Raw genomic sequence first — 25007 nt, forward strand, 5'->3', positions numbered from 1 at the left:
GATGGCTGTTTTGAGGCACAATTATCTCTCTAATGCCATGGAGGAGAAAAGTTGAAGATGCTCAAGAGTTACAAGAAATTTTTTTACTTTTTTTTTTCTTGCGGGTCTTAATAGTGCCGAGGGCGGTGAGGGAAATGTGGACGTGGCCCGTGCATCGCCTCGACAATGTTGTTGTCGCAACTCCGTCTGGCCACCATATGACGACGCTGTGCGACAGGAACTGCATTGAAGATTGAAGCATATCGTTGTTTCTTTGCTATCCAAATTCCATATACATTCTGCTCTACAATATTCCGCAAATATGGCCACCGACAAGAAGGAGAAGATGGAACGTGAGTACCAAATCAGGAGTCGCCCTTCCGGTAAACAACCAATCTGACGAATGTATAGCGCAAATCAAGTCCGTCGACATGGTAAGAAATACACTACGGCGATGTCGGAAACCGGATGGTGCTCACCAGATAATAGACGGAGGATATGCAACAAGAGGCTGTTGAAGTTGGTATGGGAACCCTCCAGGTCGAGCTGGGTTAAGACGAACGACTAATTTCTCAGCGATCGAGGCGATGGACAAGTACCACGTTGAGAAGGTAGTGAGCTACTCTTTTATCTCTTTTTATTAGACTGGCGCTGACAGATTCCAGGACATCGCCCAGTACATTAAGAAAGAGGTCCGCACATCCCATCGTCTCCTCCCCGTTCGCATCGCTCACAATATCACAGTTCGATTCGCGCAAGGGAGCAACATGGCACTGTGTAGTAGGAAGAAACTTTGGCAGTTTTGTCACGCATGGTGAGTTACTCGATTGGGACGAAAGCTTTCAAGGAGGCCTGCTAACCGCGCCGTCCAAATTGCAGAGACGAAACACTTCATTTACTTCTACCTCGGGCACTGCGCCATCCTCCTCTTCAAGACGCAATAGAACCGCTCCGACTACACACATTCAAATCTCATTCGCAAGGTCAGACGACGTTGTGCCTGGTCTCAGGAGATGATATACCCCGTATATGTCTCACCACCAGGGGGGACTTACGGCGACATACTACTTCGATTGCTACACACACGAGCGACGTGGAGACTGTCCGCTGATTTGGCCTGGAGGAGTTCTACGTTGTGGTAGCGGGTTCCCTCTATTTCGCTTTCTCTTGTTCATTTCTTGGTTGTCTTGTTGAAGCGTTTACGAATTAAACATTCGAGTGACATAATTATATGTGTAAACGACTTGGGCAGAAAGTTGGCATGGCCTTGTAAACATATATCCATGGTCTCATTATAGCAATCGGTATTCCTCCATGACAGCGCATACAAGGTCCTCCCATTCCTCCAAGCACGCGCATAAGCCCCAGCCAGGTCACTTTTCTGCAAATATGCATCGCCATCTAAGCCAACCCTAAGCAAGTCTACCCATGCTCCGTCGACACAAGAATAACATACAATAATAGTATATAGTCCAACATAGTTATGCCACGCCAAGCGCCAAGCCACAAGCGCCACACGTCACGCGGCGCCTCACAAAGCGCCTGCCTTGAGCCAGCCCCTTCTTTAGTAACTCAATCCTCTGAAATAGACGGCAAAAGTCGCTTTTGACAGAATATCAGTCTATTTCCTCATTGATATCGCTATCGCTAACGAGTCTCGATCATGGCTATTTGCATTACGTTCGGAACGCATGGTAAGTACCGCATCCCGTTCCGTTCCTGTACCTGAACTCCGTGCTCTCCACCGCGATGAGATCTATCCACTCTGGTGTACACCGTATAGATGACTACGGAGTATTCCGTGTATTGATGGCATGTGCTGATTGAATGTGTACAGATTTTACCTCTATGCTTGAGGGATATGAGAATGTTAAGGCGTATTGCTACAACTGTGCGTTGTTTATCCTTGTCCGGAGTATTCCGTGCCTGAATTGGCGGCTAATGTACCTACAGGCCAACACTGGAATGGTCACTGTTTGACTCGATGGTGAGTTATCTTAATAAAAAAGAGGAAATGGCCTTTTACTGACAAATCATAGGCCCTTTTTCACTATTTGCTTCATTGTATGCATCCCTACTACTCTGTTGGATCTGGTAGCTTACTGACCTGACACTCTCAAGCCCGTGATCCCTCTAGCAATGCATAAGCACAAGGTATGTACTCTGTACATTCCTCGATCTAACCAAGACCGTAACTAACCCCCTCCAGGAAGTCACATGCTACACATGTCGATTTACCCAGGACCTGCGGTGCGTATCAGCCACCTCGTCCCTGTGATTCGAAAGTAACTAATATCATTCAGTGACCGGCCTGATATCACTCCCGAGACAAGGCCTCCAGCGAATCTACCACCAGGCCCATATCTGCCTCCGCAGGCTTACTATCCTCCGCCACAAGCGACTGGCGCCGCACCGGCGCCGCAGGAGCAGCCTAACTATGGGTACAAGTGAGCGGATGAGCGTGAATTGATTGTCTGGGCTGTGTTTTATTTGCTTTTTATTCCCGTTCTGTTGATTTTTTCAATTATGGGATTCTCGGAGTTCTAGTTTGGGATACCAGTCAATTTTATGTCGTGAAGGTATTCAAAGCAATCGAATTCATCTTGTACCTCTCCATATCTGGTCTACCATTCCCTCGGTCCCATCGCAATATCTACAAGCAAATTAGCCGCCTCAGAAACAGGGAGCGTCCCAGTCTCCGGCGCCTCATTCTCCTCACGAAGCACAACCGTAATCTCCTTCCTCTCCTCAAAAGCCTCAACATCAAATCAAAGACACAACCACTCATGATACTTCTCATCCTCTCTAGCCACACCAGCGTGAGTGAGGGAACTAGGTCGACGTTGTCTTGGATGGCTTTGAAGGCCGCCTTGAAAGTTTCTTGTGGGACGCAGGAGTAGATGGCGTAGGGTAGGATGAATTTGCGTCTGTCTGGGTTGCCGTAGATTGGATGCGGAGGTTTGGGCATTTTGGTTTGATGGGGAGCGTGTAATGTTGGGTTGGTGTGGTTTAGGATGGAGAGATTCTATATGTTTAAATGGGTGAGGTCAACGGTGAATGCATGTCAGTGTCTAATTAGAAAAAATTAACGTGTATGTCATTAAATATTAACATAAACCAACAAAACCCACCACCAACTCTACTCCCCATCCTTCCTCTTGCCCCCCATCCCCTCCACCCCCATACTCCCATCACCAACAACCTCCTCCGACTCCTCCCCCAACCCAGAAATATCAGCAACAGGCTTCCTCCTCCCGCTCATCCCCATCAAATCCCTCCCCATCAACCTCACAGTCCTAACAATACTCTCCCTCCCCTCCCAAAGTGGAAACACCACAACCCCACCCGTCGTCACGAACAGCCAAATAATCCCCACAACAATCCACCCCGTGAAAAATGGCTTGCTGAAGACGTACGACGACGCGTACATGGGGATCGGCCAGAGGATCAGGAAGCAGAGTACCATGAAGATTGTTAGGGTGCGGGAGTAGAGGGCCGCGCGGTTGAGTTTGCGTTCTTCTTCTTCTTCTGGGGTGATTTGGAATTGGGGTTGGGTTTGAATTTGGGAGGTTGTTGGGTTTATTTTGTCGGCGGTGTTGGGGTCGTCGGTGGGAGGGAGGGATTCGGGGTCGACGTGTGCTGCTGCGAGGACTTCTGTGTCGTCGACTTGGCGGATTGCTTGCATGGATTTGTAGTCGTAGTTTTGGGGGCCGAGGGTGTAAGTTAGGAATGGGGAGATAACCACTGGGCTGAGGAGGGCTGCGACGTTTCCAGCCAGCATGGGATAGCTAAACTTGTTAGTCTCTCTTGTTGATGATATATCGGGACAGACTCACTTTTCTCCGGTAGTAGTAACGTTCAAATCACCGTACTGCCTCCTCGTAGTCACAAGCCAAGCAATAAGCGACACAGCCAGACCAAGAACTGGCGAAACGCCAGCAGCGATCCAGTTCTGACTCTTCCAGAGCAAAGTCATCGCACCTGGGAACACAGCAGAAGAGATAATAACTCCCATCAGTAGGTAGAGATAACCCATTCCAATTCCAGCATAGTAAAGACCTGTCGCGAACGCAGCCATGGCAAGCGCATATATAATGCATGTAATATGGGAGATCCAAACCAGCTTCTTGCCCTTAGCATGGGGTTCAATATAGGCCTGGTAGATGTCATAGGTCAGGATCGAAGAGACGGAGATTAGTTGCGCTGAGAATGCAGACGTCACGGCCATGAACATCATGAGGGTTGTCGCGACGGCACCGCTGTATCCCATTAGCTTGACGGCGGCGAAGGGCAGCACGAGACCTGCAGTCACGTCTTCGGAGCTCAGATGCTGGTTGCCTTCTAGGGCTAGCGCAGAGACTCCCATTGTAGTAGCGCAGAGCCATGGAATGGCGAACCAGCAAAGACCACCGAGAACGTATCCGGGGAAGGCGTGAACGGGGTGTGCGGCGATAGCTTTGTTGTAGTATCCGTTGTCGAGGAAGACGGTTCTGTCACTTGGTCAGTACTTGCATAGAACAATAACATCGACTTGCTCACCCAAAGTTTCCAATCAGGTTAATGATCCAGAAGATACCACCCTCCTTCGACCGCATAGTCAAATAACTCCCCTCCGCATTTCCCTCAACCGGGTTAAGCTTAGCAGCGGCAACCAATGCATCATACACCCTCCCGGGCGATCCCAGAGTCGTATTCGTCGCATACGCTGAGAACGCGAAAAGGAAGATTACCACGAGAATAACCACAGTATGCATGTAATCGGTGATAAAGGTCGCCTTAATTCCACCAAAGAGAGTATATAGCACAACGCCAATCGGAAGAAGGAAGCACGCTGCCGCGGTATGGACGCCCGTCAAGGATGTCAAGACTGCAGAACCGCCGGTGAGCAACATGGCGGTGACCAAGATGTTGGTCATTAGACAGAAGACGATGAAGACGATGTGGACGGTCGTTCCGTATCGCGCGTGGATGACTTCGAGGAAGGTATGGGCGTTGGGGGCTCGTCGTTTGAGTTCGATGGCTAGGGTCGTGAACAGGATTATCTGGACGGTTGCACCTGTGACAGTTAGCATTCTATTACTTTGTAAAGAGATATGCCTTTATGAAAGCTCACCTGAAGCATAGTAGAACGGCCCCGAAATGCCATACTTGTATGTCACTGAAGTGGACTGAAGAAGAGTCGCAGCCCACGTCCAACTACTGACAACAGCAGCAGCAACCAAGCCTGACTTAACAGACCGTCCGGCTGTCGAGAACATCTCAGACGTTTGGACTTCATGCTGATATCTGTCAAATGGTCAGCGCAATGCGCACAAGCCAGTCCAAGTAAACATACCTCTTGAGCGACCAAGTGATAAAAATCATTACCAAAGCAAAAGCAAACCCCAGACCCAGGATAATACCATATCCAAAGCCCTGCGAGAGGGGCACATCGAACTTGACCTCATTCGACGCCATATCGTTCACTTCCAAAGCAAATCTCGACGCAACTGAATTTTCCTTAAACCCCAAGGAAGATCAGGATACAAATACCCCCTCCAGCCTCACCAAAAGAAGGAGCACTCCTCCGATCTCGCATCATCATCTTTACATCTCCCGACTATATACGGGACCCGTCCCTGCCTTGTCAAGATAGGAAACCACCAACGCCGCGCTCCTGATAAGGAACCACGTTTTGTAATAGGGCAAGCAAGCAAGCATCATCAGGGTCTAGCGCAACCCCAGACAGCCACCACCACCGAGCTCCTTCTCTCTTCTGCCCCATCATTAGGACGTCGTTTGGAGGTTTGGGGGCTTGTCATTGGTTGATAGAGGCTTGTTTCGTCTCTTATCTTTGAGGGTTGCTTATCATCGCGGCGATTGGTCCCGGCGGCGGGTTGTCGAGATAAGCGGTTGACGGACCGGGGCGAGGAGATTATGGATTTCTATCGGGGGGGGATTAGCTCAGGCTTGTATGTAAGTGTTTTGTGGGCTTTCTCCGGGATCGTTTTGCCGCCATTGCTTTGTTGGTGGGGAATACTACGTGAGCTTATTCCGGGGCTAAGGCGACAAGTTATATAGAAGAGTAAGCTGTCTCCGATATCTCCGATGGATTCTTCACTTTACTTAGTACTGATAATCGGTAGGGCATATATTGCCGTGTTGCTGATGATACTCAGATGGGAAATGTTCAATTAAATTGGGGAAACCCCGAGCCGTGCACGTGAAGAGATATATATACATAGTATGGTTTCGTATAAGTAGTCGCAATGCTAGGTTGACGTTTATGAGCATACTCCATATCTTGCCCAGGACAGAAATTTTGGATACTATAACGTCATTCCATTGGAGAAACACAGACTATTATACAATGCACTCTCCATCCCAACTCCCCATATTGGTAACATAACAAAGCAATTGATTGCTATAACCGACATAAAAAAAACACTCCAGACCCATGCTGCAGATGGATAAGGAACGCTCGTGTTTCGCGAAAAGTCAAAATGAATCGATTGCGAATTGGTGACCGCGTTCGAAGTTTTCCGATATAAAATAACGGCGAAGAGACGAAAAAAGGGGTATAGGAAATTCAATGGTGGAGGAAGTAGAGGATGTTTTGTCGGTGGATGATCGTTCGTCTGAGACCTCGCAATGACTGGGTCGGGCCAGGTCAGGTCAAAACCCAGCCATCTGCTACCAACAATTCCCGGAATCGCTAGGCAAACTGCAAGGCGAACGATAACCTCAGACGAGCCGAATCGAGTCGATTATGATAACCCGCTCACGAGAGCTTGCGAGTGATCTTGGCAATAACTATTGCAACGTGGTCAATTAGCCCGAATTTTCAAAAAAAAAAAAAAAAATGCAACCCTAGCCACTCCACGGAATAAAATCTTACCATGCAATCCCACAACCGAGAAGATAAACCCAAGACTAAGAACCAACACGACAACGGGGTCAACCCTCAACCCAGGGCTCTCGTCCGTGTAAAGCTTGAGCATCGTGCCCGAAGAGCCACCGGCACCCGCGGCGCGAGTCGAGCTGGGTCTGACATTGCGCAGCGACTCCTTGTGGTCTGCAGCCGCGCGGCGACGCAGAGCAGCGCGAGGACCACCGGGGGGAGTGGGCGAGGCAGGACGGTTGATGGCCGAGGCGGATCCAGAGGCACCGGGGCCAGAGCCAGCGGACTTGGTGTCAGGGCCGGATTCGGCGCCGGAGGTCAGGGGAGAGGCGGGACGGGGAGAGGACTGGTTGAATTGGTTAGATGATTATCATATTTCTGAGTATTTAAACACGGAAGTGTAGAAGCTGGAAGGAGAGACGACTAAGGTCGATCTCACCTCCCTGGGATGATCTGGTCGCACTCACCATTATGTCGAAAGAAGGAGTAAAGAAGGTTGAAAAGAGTGTGAAATGAAGATGGCGATTATTATAGTGGAAGAATTGAAAAGGAAATGGCCGGTAAGAGGGAGGAAGGAAGAGAGAGGAGGTTGAAGATAGAAAGAAGGTCGAATTGATCGGGGAAATGAAGTTGAAAGTTGCCAGAAAGAGGCCACGCTCACGGTTTCCGTATGGTCACGTATTGTCACGGATGGCTACCCCGAGCTTAGAAAAGCCAATAATAGACCTATAATTTTGTATTAAATACCACAATAATACTGCCGTATAAATCTCAAGATCCAGATCGGATTAACGTATAAAAACTGAACGTCTTTCCAAAGAGAAGATTTATTTGTGTCCTTCAAGTCTTCTGAGTATGTGCGTCCTACACCTGGTTGCGATTCTGTTGCCACGGCAGAACGCCCCCAATGGTTCGAGTACGCCTAGATGTCTATTATGTCTACCCAGCTCGTTCGTATCATTTGTCTATTTGCTAACCAGTAAAATAAGTTTGTATACATGACGAAAATATATGCACAGTCGTGACTCTAAGCGTAACCAGTCGGGTTTAAGGGAAGGACAAGAAAGGAAAAAAGATAGAGGGTGTGAGGTCGTGTCTCCAAAGACTGCCAGTTCTTTGTAGAGGGAGGAAAGTTTGGAAAAGAATAATATAGAAAAAATGAACCGGGAAATTAAAAGGCAAAAATCAACAAGAAATGGGCAAGAACAACGCTTGAAAAAAGGTATCATATAGTGGAAAAAGGTGGTCCCAGAATCCATTCCGAAATGTAGAACAAGGGGGTATCTGTTTGCTGCTCAAAGAATTCGCTTAATCAATCATCATTCGCGTAGGCATTTGACCGGCGACATTGGTGGACAGCTCGGTCGTTTTCTCTTCTTCGCGAGTCTTCTTTCGGTTGATGTGAGGCTTCAAGCCTTTGTTGAAGTTGGCCGTGCACAAGCAAGCGTTGATGATGGTCAACACAATCAAAACGAGGGTGATGATGGCGAAGAACGTGAGAGATCGCCGAGCGGGGAGGTATTCCTTGAAGAAGGAGGGCTGGTACATTCGGACGAGCTTGAATAGGAAATATGCCATGGCAGCGAAGTAGAGGAGCTAAAACGTCAGTCAGGATGATTGTGATCGGGGTGAGGATATTCCATGGGCACTTACAATGGTGACAATCATTCCCACAGTACTCTCTCGTCGAACAAAGACCGCCGCACACACCAGAATCAAGATTGTCACGGGAATAGCTGCCAATGTGAGGGCAAACTCGGAATCCTGTCTACCCGTCACGATGACCATGAATTGGACCGTAAAACCGAGGAAGAAGAAAAAGTCGAATTTGAGCAACGCGATGTAGATCTAAGATAGGGTCAGTGCGATATTTCCTCCAGCTAAAAGTTTATTAACGAACCTGATATGTGAGATACCGACGCTTCATCCGCAGGTCGGCACTGATATGCTTGTAGATGGACCACGCGAATTCATCGTACAGTTTCCACGCAACGATGAGCATCAAAGCAGTCCCCATGGCTACGACACATGGGATAATGATGAGGAACGGTTCTGTTTCCGGCCATACCAGTGGACTGATGACTTGGTTGACGACGAGGACGTTGTTAACCGCTTCTTTAATCTGCTGGACTTGGACGGCGCCGTAGATCAAGAGACCAATATTGCAAACGCATAACCCGATGATTTGAATGGTATTCTTCATGCGCAGCGCATCGTACACGAGAACCAGCTCGTAGATGAACCCGAAGCAGTACAGGGCCAAGAACGTCGGAATAGCCTTTGATGCGGTGACACCGTCGGCTTCTGGTTTGAGTTGGAGCTGAAAGTTGGCGAACACATAACTACCAGAGCGATACCAGTTAGTGATGATCCACAATTAAAAAAAAATTAAAAATTAAAAAATAAAAAATAAAAATAAAAATCGAAGGGAAGGACGTACCACTCGAGAGCCAAGGTGATGATAGTCTGAACAAGCGTGACGATGGCAAAGGACCACGTCCAGAGCGAATTTGGAATGTACATCTTGCGAGTGCGTTCACGGGGCGGGACGTTGACATAGCCTTCTCTCGGTCGAAACCCGCCAGCAGTATCTCGCCGAAACGAAGGATCAAAAGACCCTCCGAGGAGAGAAGCCCGCGAGTTGTGAGAATAAATCTTGGCGAGGGGCTCCAAGATGGAGCCTGTGTCCGCCAGAGGATCTTCCTTGGAATACAATATGGCGGTTTCACCACCGGGCGGCGGTGTGTGTAACGGAAAATTCCGTAGGTTCGAAAAAAGGGAGTGAATGAAAGAAACGAAGGGTCTTGTCGTGTGACAGACGGGACCGCCGGAAGAGCCAACTAACAGGGGACTACCGTTGAATCACCGGTTATTGAAGACCTGACTGGACGAAGAGCGCCTTCAGGAGGTCAGATTATCGCGATTGTTCGCTGCTGCAAAGGTATCTGAGACAATGACAGGTCCACGCTTGTCTGTCCCTATCCACAGAACAAGCTCTCTTTTCCCTTGGGAATGTGGGAGACCCCAGAGAATGCGGAGAGAAGGGATCACTTTTGCCTCTCAGACCCGGGACCCTTTGCTTATCTCCCCTTCCCTGCTTCTTTTTATTCTGTTTTTATTGCCCGAAATTCAGCCTCTCTGGTCGGTTTTCTTAGTTGCCGATCAGGACGGAAATGCCAAGAGCGCGTGAAACGGTGTGGTCGTTTGGCAATTTCAGGACTCGGTGCGAAAGGCGCTGAGCCAACGATCAAACGCTCCGGTTCGTTGGTGATGGTTTGGACGGAGGCTTGGTGTACAGAGTAAGGCTGAGGACGCACATGCAGACAGAACAGGGAGCGAGGGAGTCCGGAAATAGGAACAACGTAGGTTGCGTGGACGATCGAGTACGAAACGAGCGATTCGAACGAGGCAGTAAGTAGGAAAAACGAAGGACTGACAATATGATAGAAAGAATGTGTGAAAAGTACAAGAAAACGGAAAAGAGAGAGAAGAGAGAAATCGTAAGGCAGAAGAAAAAAAAAAAAAAAAAAAAAATGAGCGAGCGGTTGACGAGACGGAGAAATTGGCCAGAGAGGAGTTGACCACCGCGCGGGATTGGCAATTGTCCAGCCGGTTCAGGCTATATCGTCTTACTCTACACAGTACAAGAAGGGTTGAGCTTCCCACGAATGGGATTGAATTATGAAGTGAGAAACGATAACTACCGAGTTCTCGACTGGAATTCCACCCCGCTGGAACCAAAAAACCGTCAAGTTCCCTGAGAGGGGACTGGCATAACTCTTGTTTTGTGCCTGTCGCATCCACGGTTGACTCGCAACAGAGCCAAGAAACCCGTAATCAAATATCGTTTCTCCTGAGTGGCCCTGGCACGCCGCGACGGGAAATTGATGGGCATTCATCCAGACTCACTGTCCGGGCCAGAACTCCCAGAGAGTTTGGATATGGCCATTAGCTTCTCAACATGGAGATTTGCGTGTACACTGGAGTATTCAGAGGTCTGGACTTGTAGTGAACCCTTCAGGAGGGTCTGTCTATACCATGCGGAATAACACTGCGACAAGAGATTAACGGCACAGCGGCACGGATAAACAAATAAAAATCCCTATATTATTACTGCTGTTGCCATTCCGTGCCAAAATGATGACTCGGTATTAATGTTCATCCAAGAGCCCTATTCGGATGTATTCTCTGCGGGGGCTTCGTTTTCCTGACACTTGCACTAAGGGGCCCTAATAAACCGTGTGCTATTTACGGCCCGACACCTTGCATGGAAGGAATCGAGTCAGGACTCTCCGTACTATTGCCCTGATATACCCTCCATATCCCGACTGTTCAGCGACTATGATCTACCAAATAGAACTCTATCGATCTCTACGACTCGATGTAGTACATATTCTGCGTATCATACGAGTACGAGTCGTGAACACAACTCTTGATCCTTCATCGGAAAGGAGTAGTCAGTCAGGCACCGAGCTGCCGACCGTCCAAACCAAAACTAACCCAAAACAGCAGTCTTCCAGAAACAGAAACAGGAAGGCGGTGAATCCACAGCCGCACCATGACACAAAAACAAAATTTCTCTTCCCCTCGGCTTCTTCTTCTCTTTTCCTCTTCAAGCGCCATCCCCATCAATGCTGCGTTTCTTTGCTACACACGACAAGACACCGTCTTGTCCTTGGGAGGTCGAGATCTGGGTTATGCACAGCTCTCCCCTCCCGAGTACCTTGCAAATGAGAAATTCGGAGGAATCTTCGACCCAAACCCAGTAATCCGCTTGACCCCTCAGGGAGAAAGCCGGTACTGCCCGTGAGGGCCTGGTGTGAATTCACTACCACACCTGCAATCGGCATCAGAAACATCGGGGCTTAAAACACCCCATGGGAGAGTCGTTGCGAAGATTGTGTGTGCGGTTCTGCCGTGCGACACTTTAGTGCAATACGCAGCATACTGTTTCCCCTCCTTCGGAAGGGAAATGGTATCATTCGATTCCGATTATTCTGGTGGGGATGGCGCTTCACCTCTTTTTTCTCAGGTTAGTGATACTTCCCTCCCCTTGAACATGTTGGGGGGGAGCTCTGGAAAGGACTTGGTGGACCTTGGCTAATTGGCAGGGTTCTTGAGGGCCTGTTGGGGGTTTCTCTTAGGGCGGTTCGGTCGATTTGTCGCGGCTGATATGTGGTTTTGTGGTTGTGGGATATACTGGTCGATGGGAGCTGGGCAGTTGTCGGGATAGCTATGATTCACAATGCAACTTTTGGTGCCTAGCATTTCTTACTATGCTTTTCTCCGCCTACGTAGTACGGAGGATCTCGTAATACCACTAAACCCAGTCGTGCTTGGTATATTGAAATCACTAAATAAACCGCTCGAATAAAAAACTATGAAAACCCTTGTCCAGTGGACATGAGAAAATATCAGAAATAATCGTCGCACACCCCCATCATTATTATTGAGCATTTTCGTTGTTTTTATCGTGATCGCCTTACTCCTCATCACCAATCTATTTAAAAGTTAGCTATTTTTGTTCAACACCCAAGATCTCGGGGGGAGAACTCACCTTAGGAGCAAGGTAGAATCTCAAGTGGCCGCTTCCCAAACCATACTCGACAAGCAGAGGAACCTCCTGGGACAGACACAGGGACACCGAGCTAGACAGATTTGTAGCCTTGCAGAAGTTGACGAGGTATTTGAGGGAGAAAGTAAGAGCGACGGGTTCGGAGAGCGCAATCGAGACGTTCTGATCGGGCTTTTCGACGTTGGTGTGCTGACGGACGGTTACGGAGCCGCTGCCAATGTCACCTTGGCAGGAGAACTTGACGCCTTCCTTGGTAGCCTCGATGACAACTATAGCACAGTTAGCACACAGGGTGAATAGAAGGAAGCAAAGGAAAAGGAACATACCCGACTCAGAAAGCTGGTTCAAATCCCTACAGATCCGCTGGAACTCCGCCGACGGCATCTCAACCGTAGCCGCATACTCTGTCTCGGGAATAGCCAGGTGCTCCTGGTCAATATCCATCAACTTGATATCATACTCGCTTATCCGGTCGGTCTCCGGGCTCTCGAACATGAGATTAACCGCGTCGGGGGTGTCCTCAGCCTTGAGCGTCAGGATATCTTCGTTCTGGGCGGCCCGCAGAACCTTGGTCAGCGAGACCAGGTTGATTCCCAGCGCGATGTTGCGGTCGCACCGGTAGGGGGAGAAGCCCTCGGCGCGGAGCAGCATGGAGACCAGAGCAACGTGGGAGTTGTCCATGGCCTGGAGGGCGATTCCGGAGTCATTGCAGTCGAAGTTGCAGTCCTGGACGAGGTCTTTGATGGCGTCGGCGACCTGTTCAATTGTAAGTATTATTGGTTTTTTTGGCAATTCCAGAGTGGACGCTGGAGTAAACGTACGCGCTTGAGGAGACTGGCTTGTTCGAGGCGTGCTTCTAACACTGTACAACAGTTAGAATCTCGTTTACACCCACAAGCAACGAGAACACTCACTCTTGAATATGAGTTCTGGTAAATCACAAAGAGGGGTGTAGCGAGAATGTGGGAATTAATTGACGTCAGATGAATGCTGGAATGAAGGTGCTGTACAGTTATTAATTGAGTTCTTTTGATGAATTATAGGTCTGGGGAGGATAACGCACAGTAGAGGAAGTTGTGGTTATAAAAGTGTAAAGATTGAAGAAAGGAAACGAGGTGAATTCGCGTTCGAGGGTTTGGTGGGGACTGAAACGCGTCCAGTCGCGTTGCGCCTGAGGCTGATATGACCGCTTGGGGTAGTTTTATGCCTTGGGCATTCACTGTCCCTTTGCAGGGCCTTACTTGAAACCTTCTTAATAGAACAGTTTGACAATATGACTTTGATTCACTAGCATCCGTAATGATCTATGAATACAAGATACCCAGCTATTTTACACGATATACACAAGGAAAGTAGACAGGTCTTCGCTCAATGAGTGCAGAGGGAAAAAGAAAGCAAACGACTGAAACAAGGCAAAAGCAATGCAATCCATAACGAGGCCCCTAGAATGTACAAGAATGCGACTTGACAAGAAGAAAGAAAGAAGAAGAAGTAGGATCAAGCAATATAGACACAGGTAGAAGTGGAGTGAGAATGTAAATGAAAACCAGCTAAACGCCAGCGACGCCAGTCCGTTCTATACATGCGGGTATCAATCAGCAAATTTTGGTCAATGGCTTCATATAGCACAGAAACCTAAGGAAATATATATAGGGAGTGAATGGTAAGAACGTAGGTGAGTAAAACATCGGAATCAGATACTTGTGACTCGCTTCGAGGCTGCCGTATAGGGTTTCTGCTTGATGACCATTTCAAGCTCCCTCAGCATACTCGTGTTAGCAGTAGACCGATCTTGTGCAGCCGCTTGTTTTGCTCGATCTTCCTTGACACGTGCAATACGTTCTTCCCTGCTAATAGAGGACCGTTTATTGCTGCGGGATGGAAGTGCCACGGCTTCGAAGATTTCCTCTTCCTCAGGAGCATCTGTGACGCTTATATCCAGGTGAGAACCTTCGCCTGTCAATGCCTTGAGCGCGTCCGACGGGCTTCCTTCGACTGCAGTAACACCGCTAAGACTAGGCGTCGGCGACAACGGCGTCAACGTACTTGATGGTCGTGAGTAGCGGTCTGCGAGAGATTGTCTATCGAAGCTGTTGACGAGTGCAGACTTCCCGGCTTCCCATTCTTGCAGAAGGCCCCGTATGTCTGTCCCGATCGAGTCGTACTGCGCGACAAGTGTAGCCTCCAGTTCACTGGTATCTACTTCGTCAAGATTGGAATGGGACTCTTCACGAATGACATGCATTTTAGCATGCAGAGCCCGAATTCCTTGTGAAAGAGTGTTAAGTCTTCGATATTGCGCTTTAAGGGCGTCCCTGTTGGGGGAGGCTGTGGGTAGAGGCGAAGGAGGGATAACCTCACGGTCTTCCTCACTGAGGATATTGGTCATCCTGCGGATGTTCGTTGATGTCACATCAGCCAAATCCCGCATCTGCTCCACAGCCGTGCTCCATCTTTCAATGTCAGGACCGCCACCATCGGCACTGAGAGCCAGCAGGCAGCACAAGACACTTTTCCTGATACCATAGAGTCTTCCGAAGAGAGTTCGAAGGGCGCGCAGCGAATATTGATCATCTGTCGAGCGTTCAGCTAAGGTGGATTCGGCTTCAGCAAGTTCCTCCAGCGAGATATCGTAGATGTCGTAGTATCTAGCAAGATTGACATCGTCCGTGAGCGGCTGTAAAATATGTAGCGATCGGATATATCGTTCCAACATTGAGTACAAACACTCAGAGACCGTTCGACGGAGTCGAAGGCATCGTCGGATTTGTGCCTGATCCTCGAGTCTGCTCACCGGAGGTAAGGGCGTACTTATGCGATAACCCCTGGAGACAAGTTCGACCTCTTGTATAAAAACAACTGATGCCGAGGCAGCCGAATCGAACCCCTGCGCGTTGCTGATGAAGTTCGCAGCCGCATCAACCGCTTGGTGGCGCAGATATTTGAGCCATTGACGTTTCGCAAAAGCGTAGAACAGAACCCCGAGAACCGGCACCAAGACCATAAGAATGCCCACTTTCCGGGGGTTTATGCCAGTGCCTGATCGAGGCCGACTCCAATGTAATAACCATGCAACCGAAAAGGATGTCGCCCCGGTGACAATGGCACCTTGTAGACCGAATGTTGTGGAAAGCGATGGGAGTTCTGCGGGTTGTGCATGCGACAGCACATCTGCGGCGGAGGTGTATGACGGGGCGCTATGTTCGTTCAACAACTGCGATGCGACGATCACATAACCGAACTGTTCAAGGAACCTTGCGTTGTCGCTTTGTCCGATGCGAGCATTCAAAGCGGACTATAAGGAAGAGATAAAATCGGTCAGTTCGCATATCCTAGTTGAAGATGAATAGCAAAAGCAAGCCATACCGCGCAGGCATCATAGAACCTCCCCAATGCTTCACTTCGTTGCGAGACTTTTGAATCTAGCTGGTTCGGAAGCTTATCGCGAATTTTCTGTTGAAATTTCGAGGCCCCTCGAGGGGCAAAGTCCATTGTCGCATCTGCAGTATCGCTATCCTCATTCTCTGTAAACTCAACGGGCCAATTATTGTCGCTTTCACCCTCTCCTATATTACCATCTCAATATCAGCCTCTAATACCCCAAAGAACCTATTGCAGTCAAGAAGCAACTCACCTTGGAGGTAGTCTGCCAAGGGCGAGTTCTCATACACAAGAGATTCCATGACGTTTGTGCATTCCGTTTTGACCCAGCGATAAGCACGATAAAACGTAGAGCAGCTGTCAAGAGCTTGCGAGCCGTAATGGCGAAACGAAGGTGGAATTAAAGAACGAATCGGACGTTTTAGAAATTCAAGTTGGTTACTGATGGTCCATCCCGCACTGGCCCGACGGCGTATCAGTTTCAGGAGAAGGGCGTGGAGGTAGATTCGGAGAGGCGGTTTAGTAGCGAGGAAGGGGGCTGCCGCAACGAACACTGGAAGAAGAAGAGATGACGCGATTTAGCAGGATGTGCAGGCAGGCAGACAGATAAATATCAACGAATAAAATAAGGTAATATAAGGAGTTTCAGTCCCTGGCAGTGTCTTGTGTATACACACCTAGCAAGATGGACTCAGAACGAAATGATGAGAAGAGGGCCACGTTGAAGGTCTGGCCATGTAATAACTACAGATAAGTAATAATAGTCGTACTCGTATGGACTCCGTAGTAGTAGTAATCGTCGTTTCCGGGGAAGGGGGTATTAAAGAGAGACAGAATAATGAGGCTGAGCCACACTATTTGTGGCAACCACGAAAAAGGAAAGCGTGTGCTGTGATTATTGATTCGGCATATGCAAAAGTGTGTGTATGCAATTAAAACGAGGGTGTATGAAATATGTCATATTTTATGGATTGAACATTTTGGATTATCAAGCTGGATAATGGTCTGATCCGATCATGGGCATTTCATTCTTTTTAATGCTCTACGGAACCCGGAGTTATCACCGAATGCACACTCCATACCGAGGAGATCGTTTTATTTATGCCCACTCTGAAGCATATTGAACAAGAATTTCATTTCACATGGGCCGTTATCCGTTGGATTAACCGTCAACGAATCCCCTTCCCCGCATGGTACCTGGATCCCGAGGATGTTTCCACGGAGGTTATCCCAACTAGAAAGATCTGAATATTGTGACCGGCCAGGAACCAGATCAAGTAAACAGATTCTAGTACACTGCTTAACCATAATGCCGTCAGATTTTGAATAACCCCATATCCGTGGTTTTTTTTTTTTTTTTTTAACACTCCGGTGCATCCCACCCGTCAACCCTGGTATGCTGATTATCTACAGCACGTCTGCTGAGCCTAATACGATTAGGGGAAACGATGGCGTTCCGAGGAGCCTCACCTCATACACTGCCATGGACAACAAAACTTGCAGAGAGGCACTGCCATTCAGCATCTTGCCAATTTTGGCGCCACATTAATGCTTCAAACATCGCTCATCACTGAAAATTTGTAACCGCGGTGGGAAAGCTAATATCCCTGTTCTATACGGCTGCCAGCATCGTGTTATCTATCATTGGAATCCTATACTACAACTCACTATATGGAAGCCGGCTGTACCTACGTGTGCTCCGTATAGCCATACTTGAAATAGCTGAAACCTACGGCCACATTGCTTGTCCATATAGAACCTCCTGATATAAATCTACCCTGGCACAATGAGAGCACGGCCAGCCAGTACTAGATATCTGACAACGTATAAGCGCTCAGCAGCTTCTTTGAATGCCATGGCAAACAAGGCATGGCTATAATGGTTACAACCCTGTATAAAGGGACGCTCGGCTTCAATGACTCTTTCAAACAAACACCCGGCACCGTGCCAGTCGACCTTTGATCCATACAAATGCCCCCCCTAGCCCTCGACTACAACGATTCATACTACAATTATTTCTCTAAAATGGCTCGCCTTGTCCTCGAAGCCTTTTTTGAAGCCGGCCTCATAGCCATAGTGGCAGTTCTCTTCGCCACTTTTATTATCGCAACTATTGCAGAGCTTCTGGGTTTTGATTATGCGTCGTTGAGCCCAGGTCGATCAAAGAAGAAACAGACGAGTTACGAGAATGATCCCTCGTTGAGCTGGGATGAACAACCACGCCTTTTACTCGAGATGGAGATCTTGAACGATATGTTGGAACAGCGCCGTGAGAGAGCGGAGCGGCTGGTCAGACGGACGAGACCTAGGTATGGGTATCCTTCTTCCTCTTTTTAATCGTATGCTGACCTGGTCTTTTAGGGTATAAACGAAGACACATAGCAAATATCAAGAGACTCTTTTCTCAGTATGTGTTCGCGGGTCAGACCTGTTTGTCGGTTGAGATGCAGAAACTAGTTGGAATGTTAGCATTCGGTTTAAGAACAGTGTGATAAGTTTGGCAAGGAAAGGATAATTCCGATTGAAGGTCTGAGGAGTCCCGGCGCTGGTTCCCGACTGGGACCATTGTAGTTTTGCTAGAACGTATAGAATATTTGGTGGCATATATATCCTGAGCATCCAAGGCTTATTATATCCGTAGAGAACAAGCGAGCAATCCAAAGACCTGATTCATCTATCCAGTGCTATTCTACTGTCTAAGTACCGTGAATTAGTTAGGCAATGTCTAATGAAATAAGACAGAAACAGTACGATATTCCCTAAATCCTGGAGGATGTCGCATCGCAGTCATGTGACTGTATAATCGATGCCTTGGTGCCTCAGACCCCACCAGCAGTTGCACCGGCAACCATTGTCCGTCAACATCGCGTTCTTGGAAGACGAACGTGAATCGTGATCGACCTCGTTCCTTAGATCAAAAGAGTACCTAAACAGCTTTATTTATGAGTAACTCACTACCCGAGTTAGCTTGACTCAGTTGTCCTCGATTGTGCCTATCATCCTCCTAACTGTATACGGCACACCTTTCAGAGGAAAGAGCGGTCTACACGGACTAGAGGAAGACTAACTGCCACCGCTCACGATGTCTGGTATCTTGGGGGAGGCTGGGACGCCTTGTCCATCTAGATCGAGCAATAGACACGACACTTTTGACAGGTTATGGCAAGATGGGCTGGATGCTTCCGACAATACCGCTAACCTCGACTTCACAACCGAAATCAAAGCACCTGTTCTTACAAAAGCGAAACCTAAACGGAGAACCGGGGCAGTCTCTTCTTTCCAAATCCATGAGGATAACGGCGAGAGACCGGCGTTATCGATGAACAGGCCAAGAACAACGTTGGGAGCCTCTAATCGCAAATCCTCCTTGCTTACCCAGCCCGCGCAGAGGTTTCGACCGAAAGTCAGCTTCGCCATGACTCCATCGTCTACGAACCCGCGACACCTGGGGCAGTCTGATTCTCAAAACAAGAGCGCAGAGACGGACGCGATGAAGAACAAGAAGTTGCTCATGCAGATCAACGGGAAGGAGCGAGGCATTGAGCAAAACGCTGCCTTGAAAAAGGATGTCCGCCGTGAAACCGTCTACATACCCACAGAGGATACGACAGTCGCGAGTGTGTTCATGGGTCTATTTAGCCCGCTAAAATCGCAGACGACGAATACCATCAACTGCCAAATTCCCAAAGACCCCGAGATCGACAGTTTAGAGGCGCGCATCGCGAGAAAACGACATGAGAAGAAAACGATCGCAGGCTTCGCACGGAAAACACCGTTGCAGCCAAGCACCAAGATTGCCCAAGAAGGGGCTATTCGAGTTGATATTGCCGGGAAGAATGGTGGAAAAGAGAACACCCCACCTGGATCCGTTCTCGTTGACGGCAAGGACAAGAGCTCTAAGTGTGGTATGCCTGTATTTGAGCCGCCAAAGTCCAAGCCAGCTGGCAACGTCTCAAAATCTGGAGGGAGCCGAACAGATGGCCTACGCACAGCGACTCGGCCCAGGCCTCAAATGAGGGCGGCACTGGGTGACAAGAGCAACATGAGCCCAGCACCAGTCAACAAGAGTCAGAAAAAGAACCTTGTCAAACAAAAACTGGCGGGCCAGGAGCGCACCCGGTCTAGTGCGTTGAAGTCAACCACGTCGAACCCTCTCAATCGTTCCAAGAACACGATGCCTCCCAAACTTGCTGTATCAAGTATCAAAGCGAAGAAACTAAACGAGCAGTTCCCGCTACTTACAGAAAACATCTCTAACCCAGCATTGTACGAAGATAACTGGCTCGCGCATCAAGAGGAAGTAATAACCCAATCGCTTAACGAAGTGTTCGAACAAACGGATGGCCACACAAGTTCCGATGACCCTGCTACTCTCCGACACGAACTTCTCGATCGCTACCAAGATGACACCTTCACACTGCTCTACAAACGGATGCAGATGTCGTTAATGAACGGTGCCATGAGCATTCCAAAGAACGTTCTCGCACGAGAGTCGCGGTTGAGACAGGACCTCGGTTTGAAGCGGAGATTTCTGGATATTTGGACGAAGACCTATGATTTGCGGGCTTTGCAGGCTGCGCTGGAGACTGTTATTGGTCGGAGAATTGCCAGCGATGACGATGACGGACGTGCATACACGACGACAAGCAAAGAAAAGATCTTGAAGAGGCGAATAGAAACCTTTCTGGAAGCCTTCCTGCTGCGCAATGAGGACATGGTGCAGCGAGCGGAGACGCCGGGTAAAGAAGCGGACGCGGCATATCGCCGCACGGCCCTTCGCAGCATCATGATCGTTGTCCTGCTGGACAAGACTAGGGTGCGCTCCGGCACGACCCTTCCTCGCCGTCTGTTTGTAACGTCATCGCTATTGAAGTCTTCCGCCGCTGTGCTTCAGGCCCTGGCGCGTTTGTTGTTACCGACATCAGGCGACGTTATTAAATCGCTCGGGCACCTAGACTGCCAAGTGTCGTACGAGCAGCAGCAAATCGAAGAATATGATTACCACATCAAAAACCTCGCTGTGGACGTGAGAGACGGCGTGAGGTTAACCCGAATTGCCGAGCTGTTACTCAACTGTTATGGCGACCTTGATGGAGAACCAACCACCACTGTGACGCTGCCAGACGGAGGGGCTTTTTCGCATTTGAATGAGGAGCAAAGGTCACTTTTGCCACACCTGAAGCTTCCGTGTACGAGCCGAGCAGTTAAGCTGTACAATGTGCAGGTTGCGCTCAGCGCATTGGCATCCAACAACGGGACCAATGTGCTAATACATGATGTAGCTGCAGAGGACATCGTCGACGGTCATCGGGAGAAGACCATTGCGCTTCTGTGGAGGCTGGTCAGCAAATGGGGACTTCCTGGATTGGTGGACTGGGAAGATGTTCGACAAGAGATTGGGCGACTCAAGCGGAAAGCCATGTCACAATTCGGGTACGAACAGGCTATGGATACTGAATTGGACGAACCAAGTGATGAATATGAGCTGTTGCTGAAGCAATGGGTGTCTCTCTTGGCGCAGCTCAAAGGCATTCACATGGATAACTTCAGTACAAGCTTTGCGGATGGCCGGATCTACGAGAGCATTCTCGACGAGTATCAGGGTTATATACTCGGCCAAGACGTTGAGTGCAGCGAAGGTGATACAATGGCCTCTCGTCTTCAGGCTCTGGGGTGCAGCTCACAGTTCGGTAAGCCCGCGATCTGTTCTCCGTAGTACTAAAGCAGACATAGCTAACGATCGCAGCGACTCTGGTAACACCAACCTCCACCGCAACATCGCATATTGTCAACAGTGACTTCATCCTCGGTGCAGTCGCATTCCTGTGCTCTCGACTTCTGTCCGCTTCCAAACGAGCCCGGGCGGCGACTGTTATACAGTAAGCTTGGCGGCGGATTCTTGCCCGTCGCGATACCTAGCGACGTTGCCAGCCAGTGCACCGCTGTCGCACAATCGGAGGAGCCGATATTTTGGGCCAAGGGCATCATTGTCAGGGAATGGCGGCAAATGAAGCAACAGCGTCGCCGGCCGGTCCGGGCGCTAATACGAGACGCAACCCAGGTTCATTTTGAATATGGCGTTTGTATAATTATTCTATTCTTTTAGGTGTTCGGCGTGGAGTGTATTGCATATTGTTACGGCGTTATTTGAATTAATTTTCGCATTCATACTAGCATCAGTTGAACATAGTCCTCTATGCAATTGACCATCTGAAACACAGTTCGCACCCCACGATCCTCTTGGAATTACTCTTTTAGGCGCTACATGCATCTACGAAGATAACCGATGGAGGCGTGTGTGATCGATGATGAAATATGAATAATAGCTCTCTTATCATGACCTCATGTTCATCTGACGTGGGGGTCAGTTACATTCAATACTCTATCTGTATTTTCTTTTCAGCAATACACCACCAGCACGAATAAATCCAAAGTGGCATACCATAGTACCATCATCCATCCAATCTTACACAACACGAACCCGAATAAATCCAACTTACGGACGGCTCGAACCTACTCGCACAACTATACAAGGATAAAAAGTATATATGACCTCACCTTTGAGATACTACTACCGTGTACCACGGTTCCATCGAGTCTGACATGAGCATAACCACAGTTCACCCGCCAAGAACGAAGGTCTATCGAATCCGCTGAAGAACAAATCGCCTCTTCGCCAAGACCTTTCCTCTGAATAATAAGGTCAGCGGATCGACGGTGCATTTCTTCCATACTTGTGCTGGACAGTGTTATCAATATTTATTCTAGGATCCAGATCCAGGAAATCCGGAGGGAGTGAGCCTTGGCGCTAGGTTACCAGGAATAACTAGCGACATAGCATGACATAGCATAGCCATAGATAACTAGTACGAACGCAAACACAGACTCAACGCGTACAATAATAATGATGCCTACCACAGCCATACTACTAGATCGATCTTGGCAGCATAACATAACATAAACATTCCATAGCACACCCACTAGCACCGCATAGTTCCGTACACACCCGCCAAGCTCTACTTCTTGGCTCAATTCTTGGCTCCTTGGCGGAAGTTCAGGTTTCCTTTTTTTTCCCCTCTTGGCTCGGGCTGGGCTGGGCTGTGCTGTTTCCTTTCCTTTTTTTTTTTTTTTTCCCTTGCGTCCGCTGTGTTCCCCCTTTCTCTTCCCCGTGGGAATGTAGGTAGCATTTCCCAGCGGGAACCTATCTTGCCGGGCTTGCTTACTCTGGTCCGGGGCTATTCGTCGATCAGGAGATCATGATGTACGAGGATGGGGTATTGTGGGAGGGAGTGTGGGATTAAGTTGTTGTGTTGACGTCTTGGCGGTTTGTGGTGTGTGGTGTGTTCTGAGCTGAGGTTTGTACTTTGTATACTTGTGTGGGTGATTTGTGTGAGGTAAGGGGATATTGAAAATATATTACTGACTGGTATTAATGGTAACTGATGACTGTACAAGTAATTGGGTATTAAATAGCAATACCCTGTAACTGCAAGATAAAAAAAAAAAAAAAAAAAAAAAAAAAAAAGGATAAAAAAGAATAAAAATCGGATAAATTTCCACACACAGAAGCGAAAAACGCAAGATCCAATTCGCCGGAACAGAACTCGGAAACTCAGAAACATGTCGAGTGAACTGTCCATGCCTATCCGAGATGTCAAGTCCACACTTTCCCAATCAGGCGCCTCATGGAGCATCCCAAACACCTGAACTCTCCAGTCGCGGTGGAGAGAACGACATGGCAGGTGACCACTTACTTACTAAAAAGTATTAGAGAAGGGAACTAAATGCCTCATACTTTGGTGGTTGCATGCGCGATGCCCGAGTTTGCTCACCGGGAGCCCGACCGGCCTTGCACCTCTCGAAACGAAACAGAGAGGAGTACGCTACAGATCCCCCACTGACAATTCACCTGGAGAATTGTACATGGAATGGGGAAAGCTCTTGCATACGGAGTACGGAGAACATATGAACGGACGAAGAGCTACAGAGTAGTATTTCCCTGCTATTGCATTGCATCTCCCGCCACAGTACGAAGTACGCATACGGGGTACGGCTCTCGTGCCAGATGGCTGGAGGTCTCCTCGTTGCCATCAGAAATCAGGTGAGAGCGATTGTCGGTGTCCGAGCTTCTCCGTTGAAGGTGATTTGCACGTTGTCTTCCTACCATGTGTTCGTAGTGAAACCGCCAGATACAAGCAAGGACCCCGAGGAGATATCAATATCAGATCGAAATCAACACTGGCAGTTACCAGGATATCCCTGACTCAGTCGAAGCTTATCCCAGCCTCAATATCTCAATAGAATCAAGCCTTTCGATGATGTTTTATCGCGTCGCGAAATGCATCCCATCCATCCCACTGGAATAGAACAAAAGGTGAAAAAAGGAAAAGCGAAGACGTTCGGCAAAAAGCAAGACCCCGCTTGGCTTGCCAAACCAGCCAACCGTTGCGATCCAAGTCAGTGCGTGTCTGTGTTTGTGTGTGTCTATCATTGTTATTCTTGGTCATGGCTGTTCGGCCATCGGCACTCTTGACCGCTTGTCATTCATCATCGGGCAGTGTCTTCGTCAGCCTTGGGGCGGCGAGTCAGTTGCATCCGTCAGTTGAATGGACGGGTTGAAGGATGATGGTTTGGGGGCCGGGAGCCTGGTCTGGTGTTTTGTTTATCCTGGATCATGGGTCCAATTCCTTTTTGCTCTTGCAGTTCCTGGTGGCTACGAGAGTATGTACTCCATACTCCATACTCCATACTTCGTACAGTTCATGCCCAAGTTTTGTTTCGGAGGACTGGGATTGACAGATCTGCGCTGTTGTTGCTCTCTTGGACGACTTTCGCGATATATCCTTCCTGCGTATTCTGTAATTTGCGTATTACGATTACGACCGGAGAATAAACATCGATTTTGACCATCACTCACTAAAGAAAGCCTTTATGACTTAATCGTTAGTTTGTATTATTTGCATTAGATGGCTGAGATCGATCTGCTTGTTTTGGTCGTTTTTGCGTTCGATCTATTGAAGCACAAGCCATCTATAGGGTGCTCCGTAGTATGGCGGATTCACCTCGACTCGACTCCGTACTGAGTAGAGTATGGGGTCACTGCACATTCCACACAATGTCAGATCAGATCTATATCTCAGGAGCTAGGAATGCCAGGAGCAAGGGAATTCGTCCAAGAAATTTCGATGCATT

The 25007-nt window shown here is 48.6% G+C and overlaps 10 protein-coding genes across 10 annotated transcripts; 5 read left to right on the plus strand and 5 right to left on the minus strand.

The window, feature by feature from the left end:
* Nucleotides 1-198: 198 nt before the first annotated feature.
* On the plus strand, nucleotides 199-1330 carry ASPGLDRAFT_44385 (dynein light chain DYN2). The gene is made up of 7 exons (XM_022546017.1): nucleotides 199-332; nucleotides 391-413; nucleotides 469-502; nucleotides 556-590; nucleotides 645-671; nucleotides 724-793; nucleotides 859-1330. Exons 1-7 carry the CDS (start codon nucleotides 302-304, stop codon nucleotides 921-923), a joined length of 285 nt encoding a protein of 94 aa, XP_022403252.1. The 5' UTR covers nucleotides 199-301; the 3' UTR covers nucleotides 924-1330.
* A 229-nt stretch (nucleotides 1331-1559) lies between these two features.
* ASPGLDRAFT_44386 (rhodopsin family protein) lies at nucleotides 1560-2595 on the plus strand. Its single transcript, XM_022546018.1, has 7 exons — nucleotides 1560-1673; nucleotides 1817-1870; nucleotides 1933-1966; nucleotides 2019-2043; nucleotides 2101-2133; nucleotides 2189-2229; nucleotides 2283-2595. The coding sequence occupies exons 1-7, from the start codon at nucleotides 1643-1645 to the stop codon at nucleotides 2428-2430; spliced, it is 366 nt and encodes a 121-aa protein (XP_022403253.1). The 5' UTR covers nucleotides 1560-1642; the 3' UTR covers nucleotides 2431-2595.
* A 523-nt stretch (nucleotides 2596-3118) lies between these two features.
* ASPGLDRAFT_23743 (sodium:solute symporter family protein) lies at nucleotides 3119-5436 on the minus strand (the record flags this gene model as incomplete). Its single annotated transcript, XM_022543322.1, has 5 exons — nucleotides 3119-3767; nucleotides 3816-4469; nucleotides 4519-5035; nucleotides 5093-5265; nucleotides 5315-5436. The coding sequence occupies 5 exons, from the start codon at nucleotides 5434-5436 to the stop codon at nucleotides 3119-3121; spliced, it is 2115 nt and encodes a 704-aa protein (XP_022403254.1).
* Nucleotides 5437-6739: 1303 nt separating this feature from the next.
* On the minus strand, nucleotides 6740-7329 carry ASPGLDRAFT_23744 (SEC61-beta family protein; the record flags this gene model as incomplete). The annotated part of the gene is made up of 3 exons (XM_022543323.1): nucleotides 6740-6771; nucleotides 6857-7205; nucleotides 7327-7329. The coding sequence occupies 3 exons, from the start codon at nucleotides 7327-7329 to the stop codon at nucleotides 6740-6742; spliced, it is 384 nt and encodes a 127-aa protein (XP_022403255.1).
* An 838-nt stretch (nucleotides 7330-8167) lies between these two features.
* On the minus strand, nucleotides 8168-9382 carry ASPGLDRAFT_121628 (uncharacterized protein; the record flags this gene model as incomplete). Its single annotated transcript, XM_022540254.1, has 4 exons — nucleotides 8168-8455; nucleotides 8513-8707; nucleotides 8760-9201; nucleotides 9300-9382. The coding sequence occupies 4 exons, from the start codon at nucleotides 9380-9382 to the stop codon at nucleotides 8168-8170; spliced, it is 1008 nt and encodes a 335-aa protein (XP_022403256.1).
* Nucleotides 9383-11970: 2588 nt separating this feature from the next.
* Nucleotides 11971-13514, minus strand: ASPGLDRAFT_44391 (proliferating cell nuclear antigen). The gene is made up of 6 exons (XM_022546019.1): nucleotides 13498-13514; nucleotides 13349-13438; nucleotides 13256-13296; nucleotides 12761-13190; nucleotides 12417-12703; nucleotides 11971-12359 (listed from the first exon to the last, which is right to left on the minus strand). Coding segments are annotated over exons 2-6 (777 nt in total). The 5' UTR covers nucleotides 13350-13438; nucleotides 13498-13514; the 3' UTR covers nucleotides 11971-12341.
* Nucleotides 13515-14127: 613 nt separating this feature from the next.
* On the minus strand, nucleotides 14128-16117 carry ASPGLDRAFT_120958 (vezatin family protein; the record flags this gene model as incomplete). The annotated part of the gene is made up of 3 exons (XM_022540190.1): nucleotides 14128-15729; nucleotides 15801-16000; nucleotides 16069-16117. 3 exons carry the CDS (start codon nucleotides 16115-16117, stop codon nucleotides 14128-14130), a joined length of 1851 nt encoding a protein of 616 aa, XP_022403258.1.
* Nucleotides 16118-17749: 1632 nt separating this feature from the next.
* Nucleotides 17750-18431, plus strand: ASPGLDRAFT_56166 (uncharacterized protein). Its single transcript, XM_022548176.1, has 2 exons — nucleotides 17750-18124; nucleotides 18177-18431. The coding sequence occupies exons 1-2, from the start codon at nucleotides 17787-17789 to the stop codon at nucleotides 18181-18183; spliced, it is 345 nt and encodes a 114-aa protein (XP_022403259.1). The 5' UTR covers nucleotides 17750-17786; the 3' UTR covers nucleotides 18184-18431.
* Nucleotides 18432-18897: 466 nt separating this feature from the next.
* On the plus strand, nucleotides 18898-21698 carry sha1 (putative calmodulin-binding protein Sha1; the record flags this gene model as incomplete). The annotated part of the gene is made up of 2 exons (XM_022544312.1): nucleotides 18898-21505; nucleotides 21562-21698. The coding sequence occupies 2 exons, from the start codon at nucleotides 18898-18900 to the stop codon at nucleotides 21696-21698; spliced, it is 2745 nt and encodes a 914-aa protein (XP_022403260.1).
* Nucleotides 21699-23633: 1935 nt separating this feature from the next.
* Nucleotides 23634-24751, plus strand: ASPGLDRAFT_1244213 (uncharacterized protein). Its single transcript, XM_022540481.1, has 3 exons — nucleotides 23634-23916; nucleotides 24090-24117; nucleotides 24174-24751. Exons 1-3 carry the CDS (start codon nucleotides 23744-23746, stop codon nucleotides 24432-24434), a joined length of 462 nt encoding a protein of 153 aa, XP_022403261.1. The 5' UTR covers nucleotides 23634-23743; the 3' UTR covers nucleotides 24435-24751.
* The last annotated feature ends 256 nt before the right edge of the window (nucleotides 24752-25007 follow it).

This window comes from Aspergillus glaucus, assembly GCF_001890805.1.
Source record: "Aspergillus glaucus CBS 516.65 unplaced genomic scaffold ASPGLscaffold_5, whole genome shotgun sequence".
In the NCBI taxonomy this organism is placed as follows: domain Eukaryota; kingdom Fungi; phylum Ascomycota; class Eurotiomycetes; order Eurotiales; family Aspergillaceae; genus Aspergillus; species Aspergillus glaucus.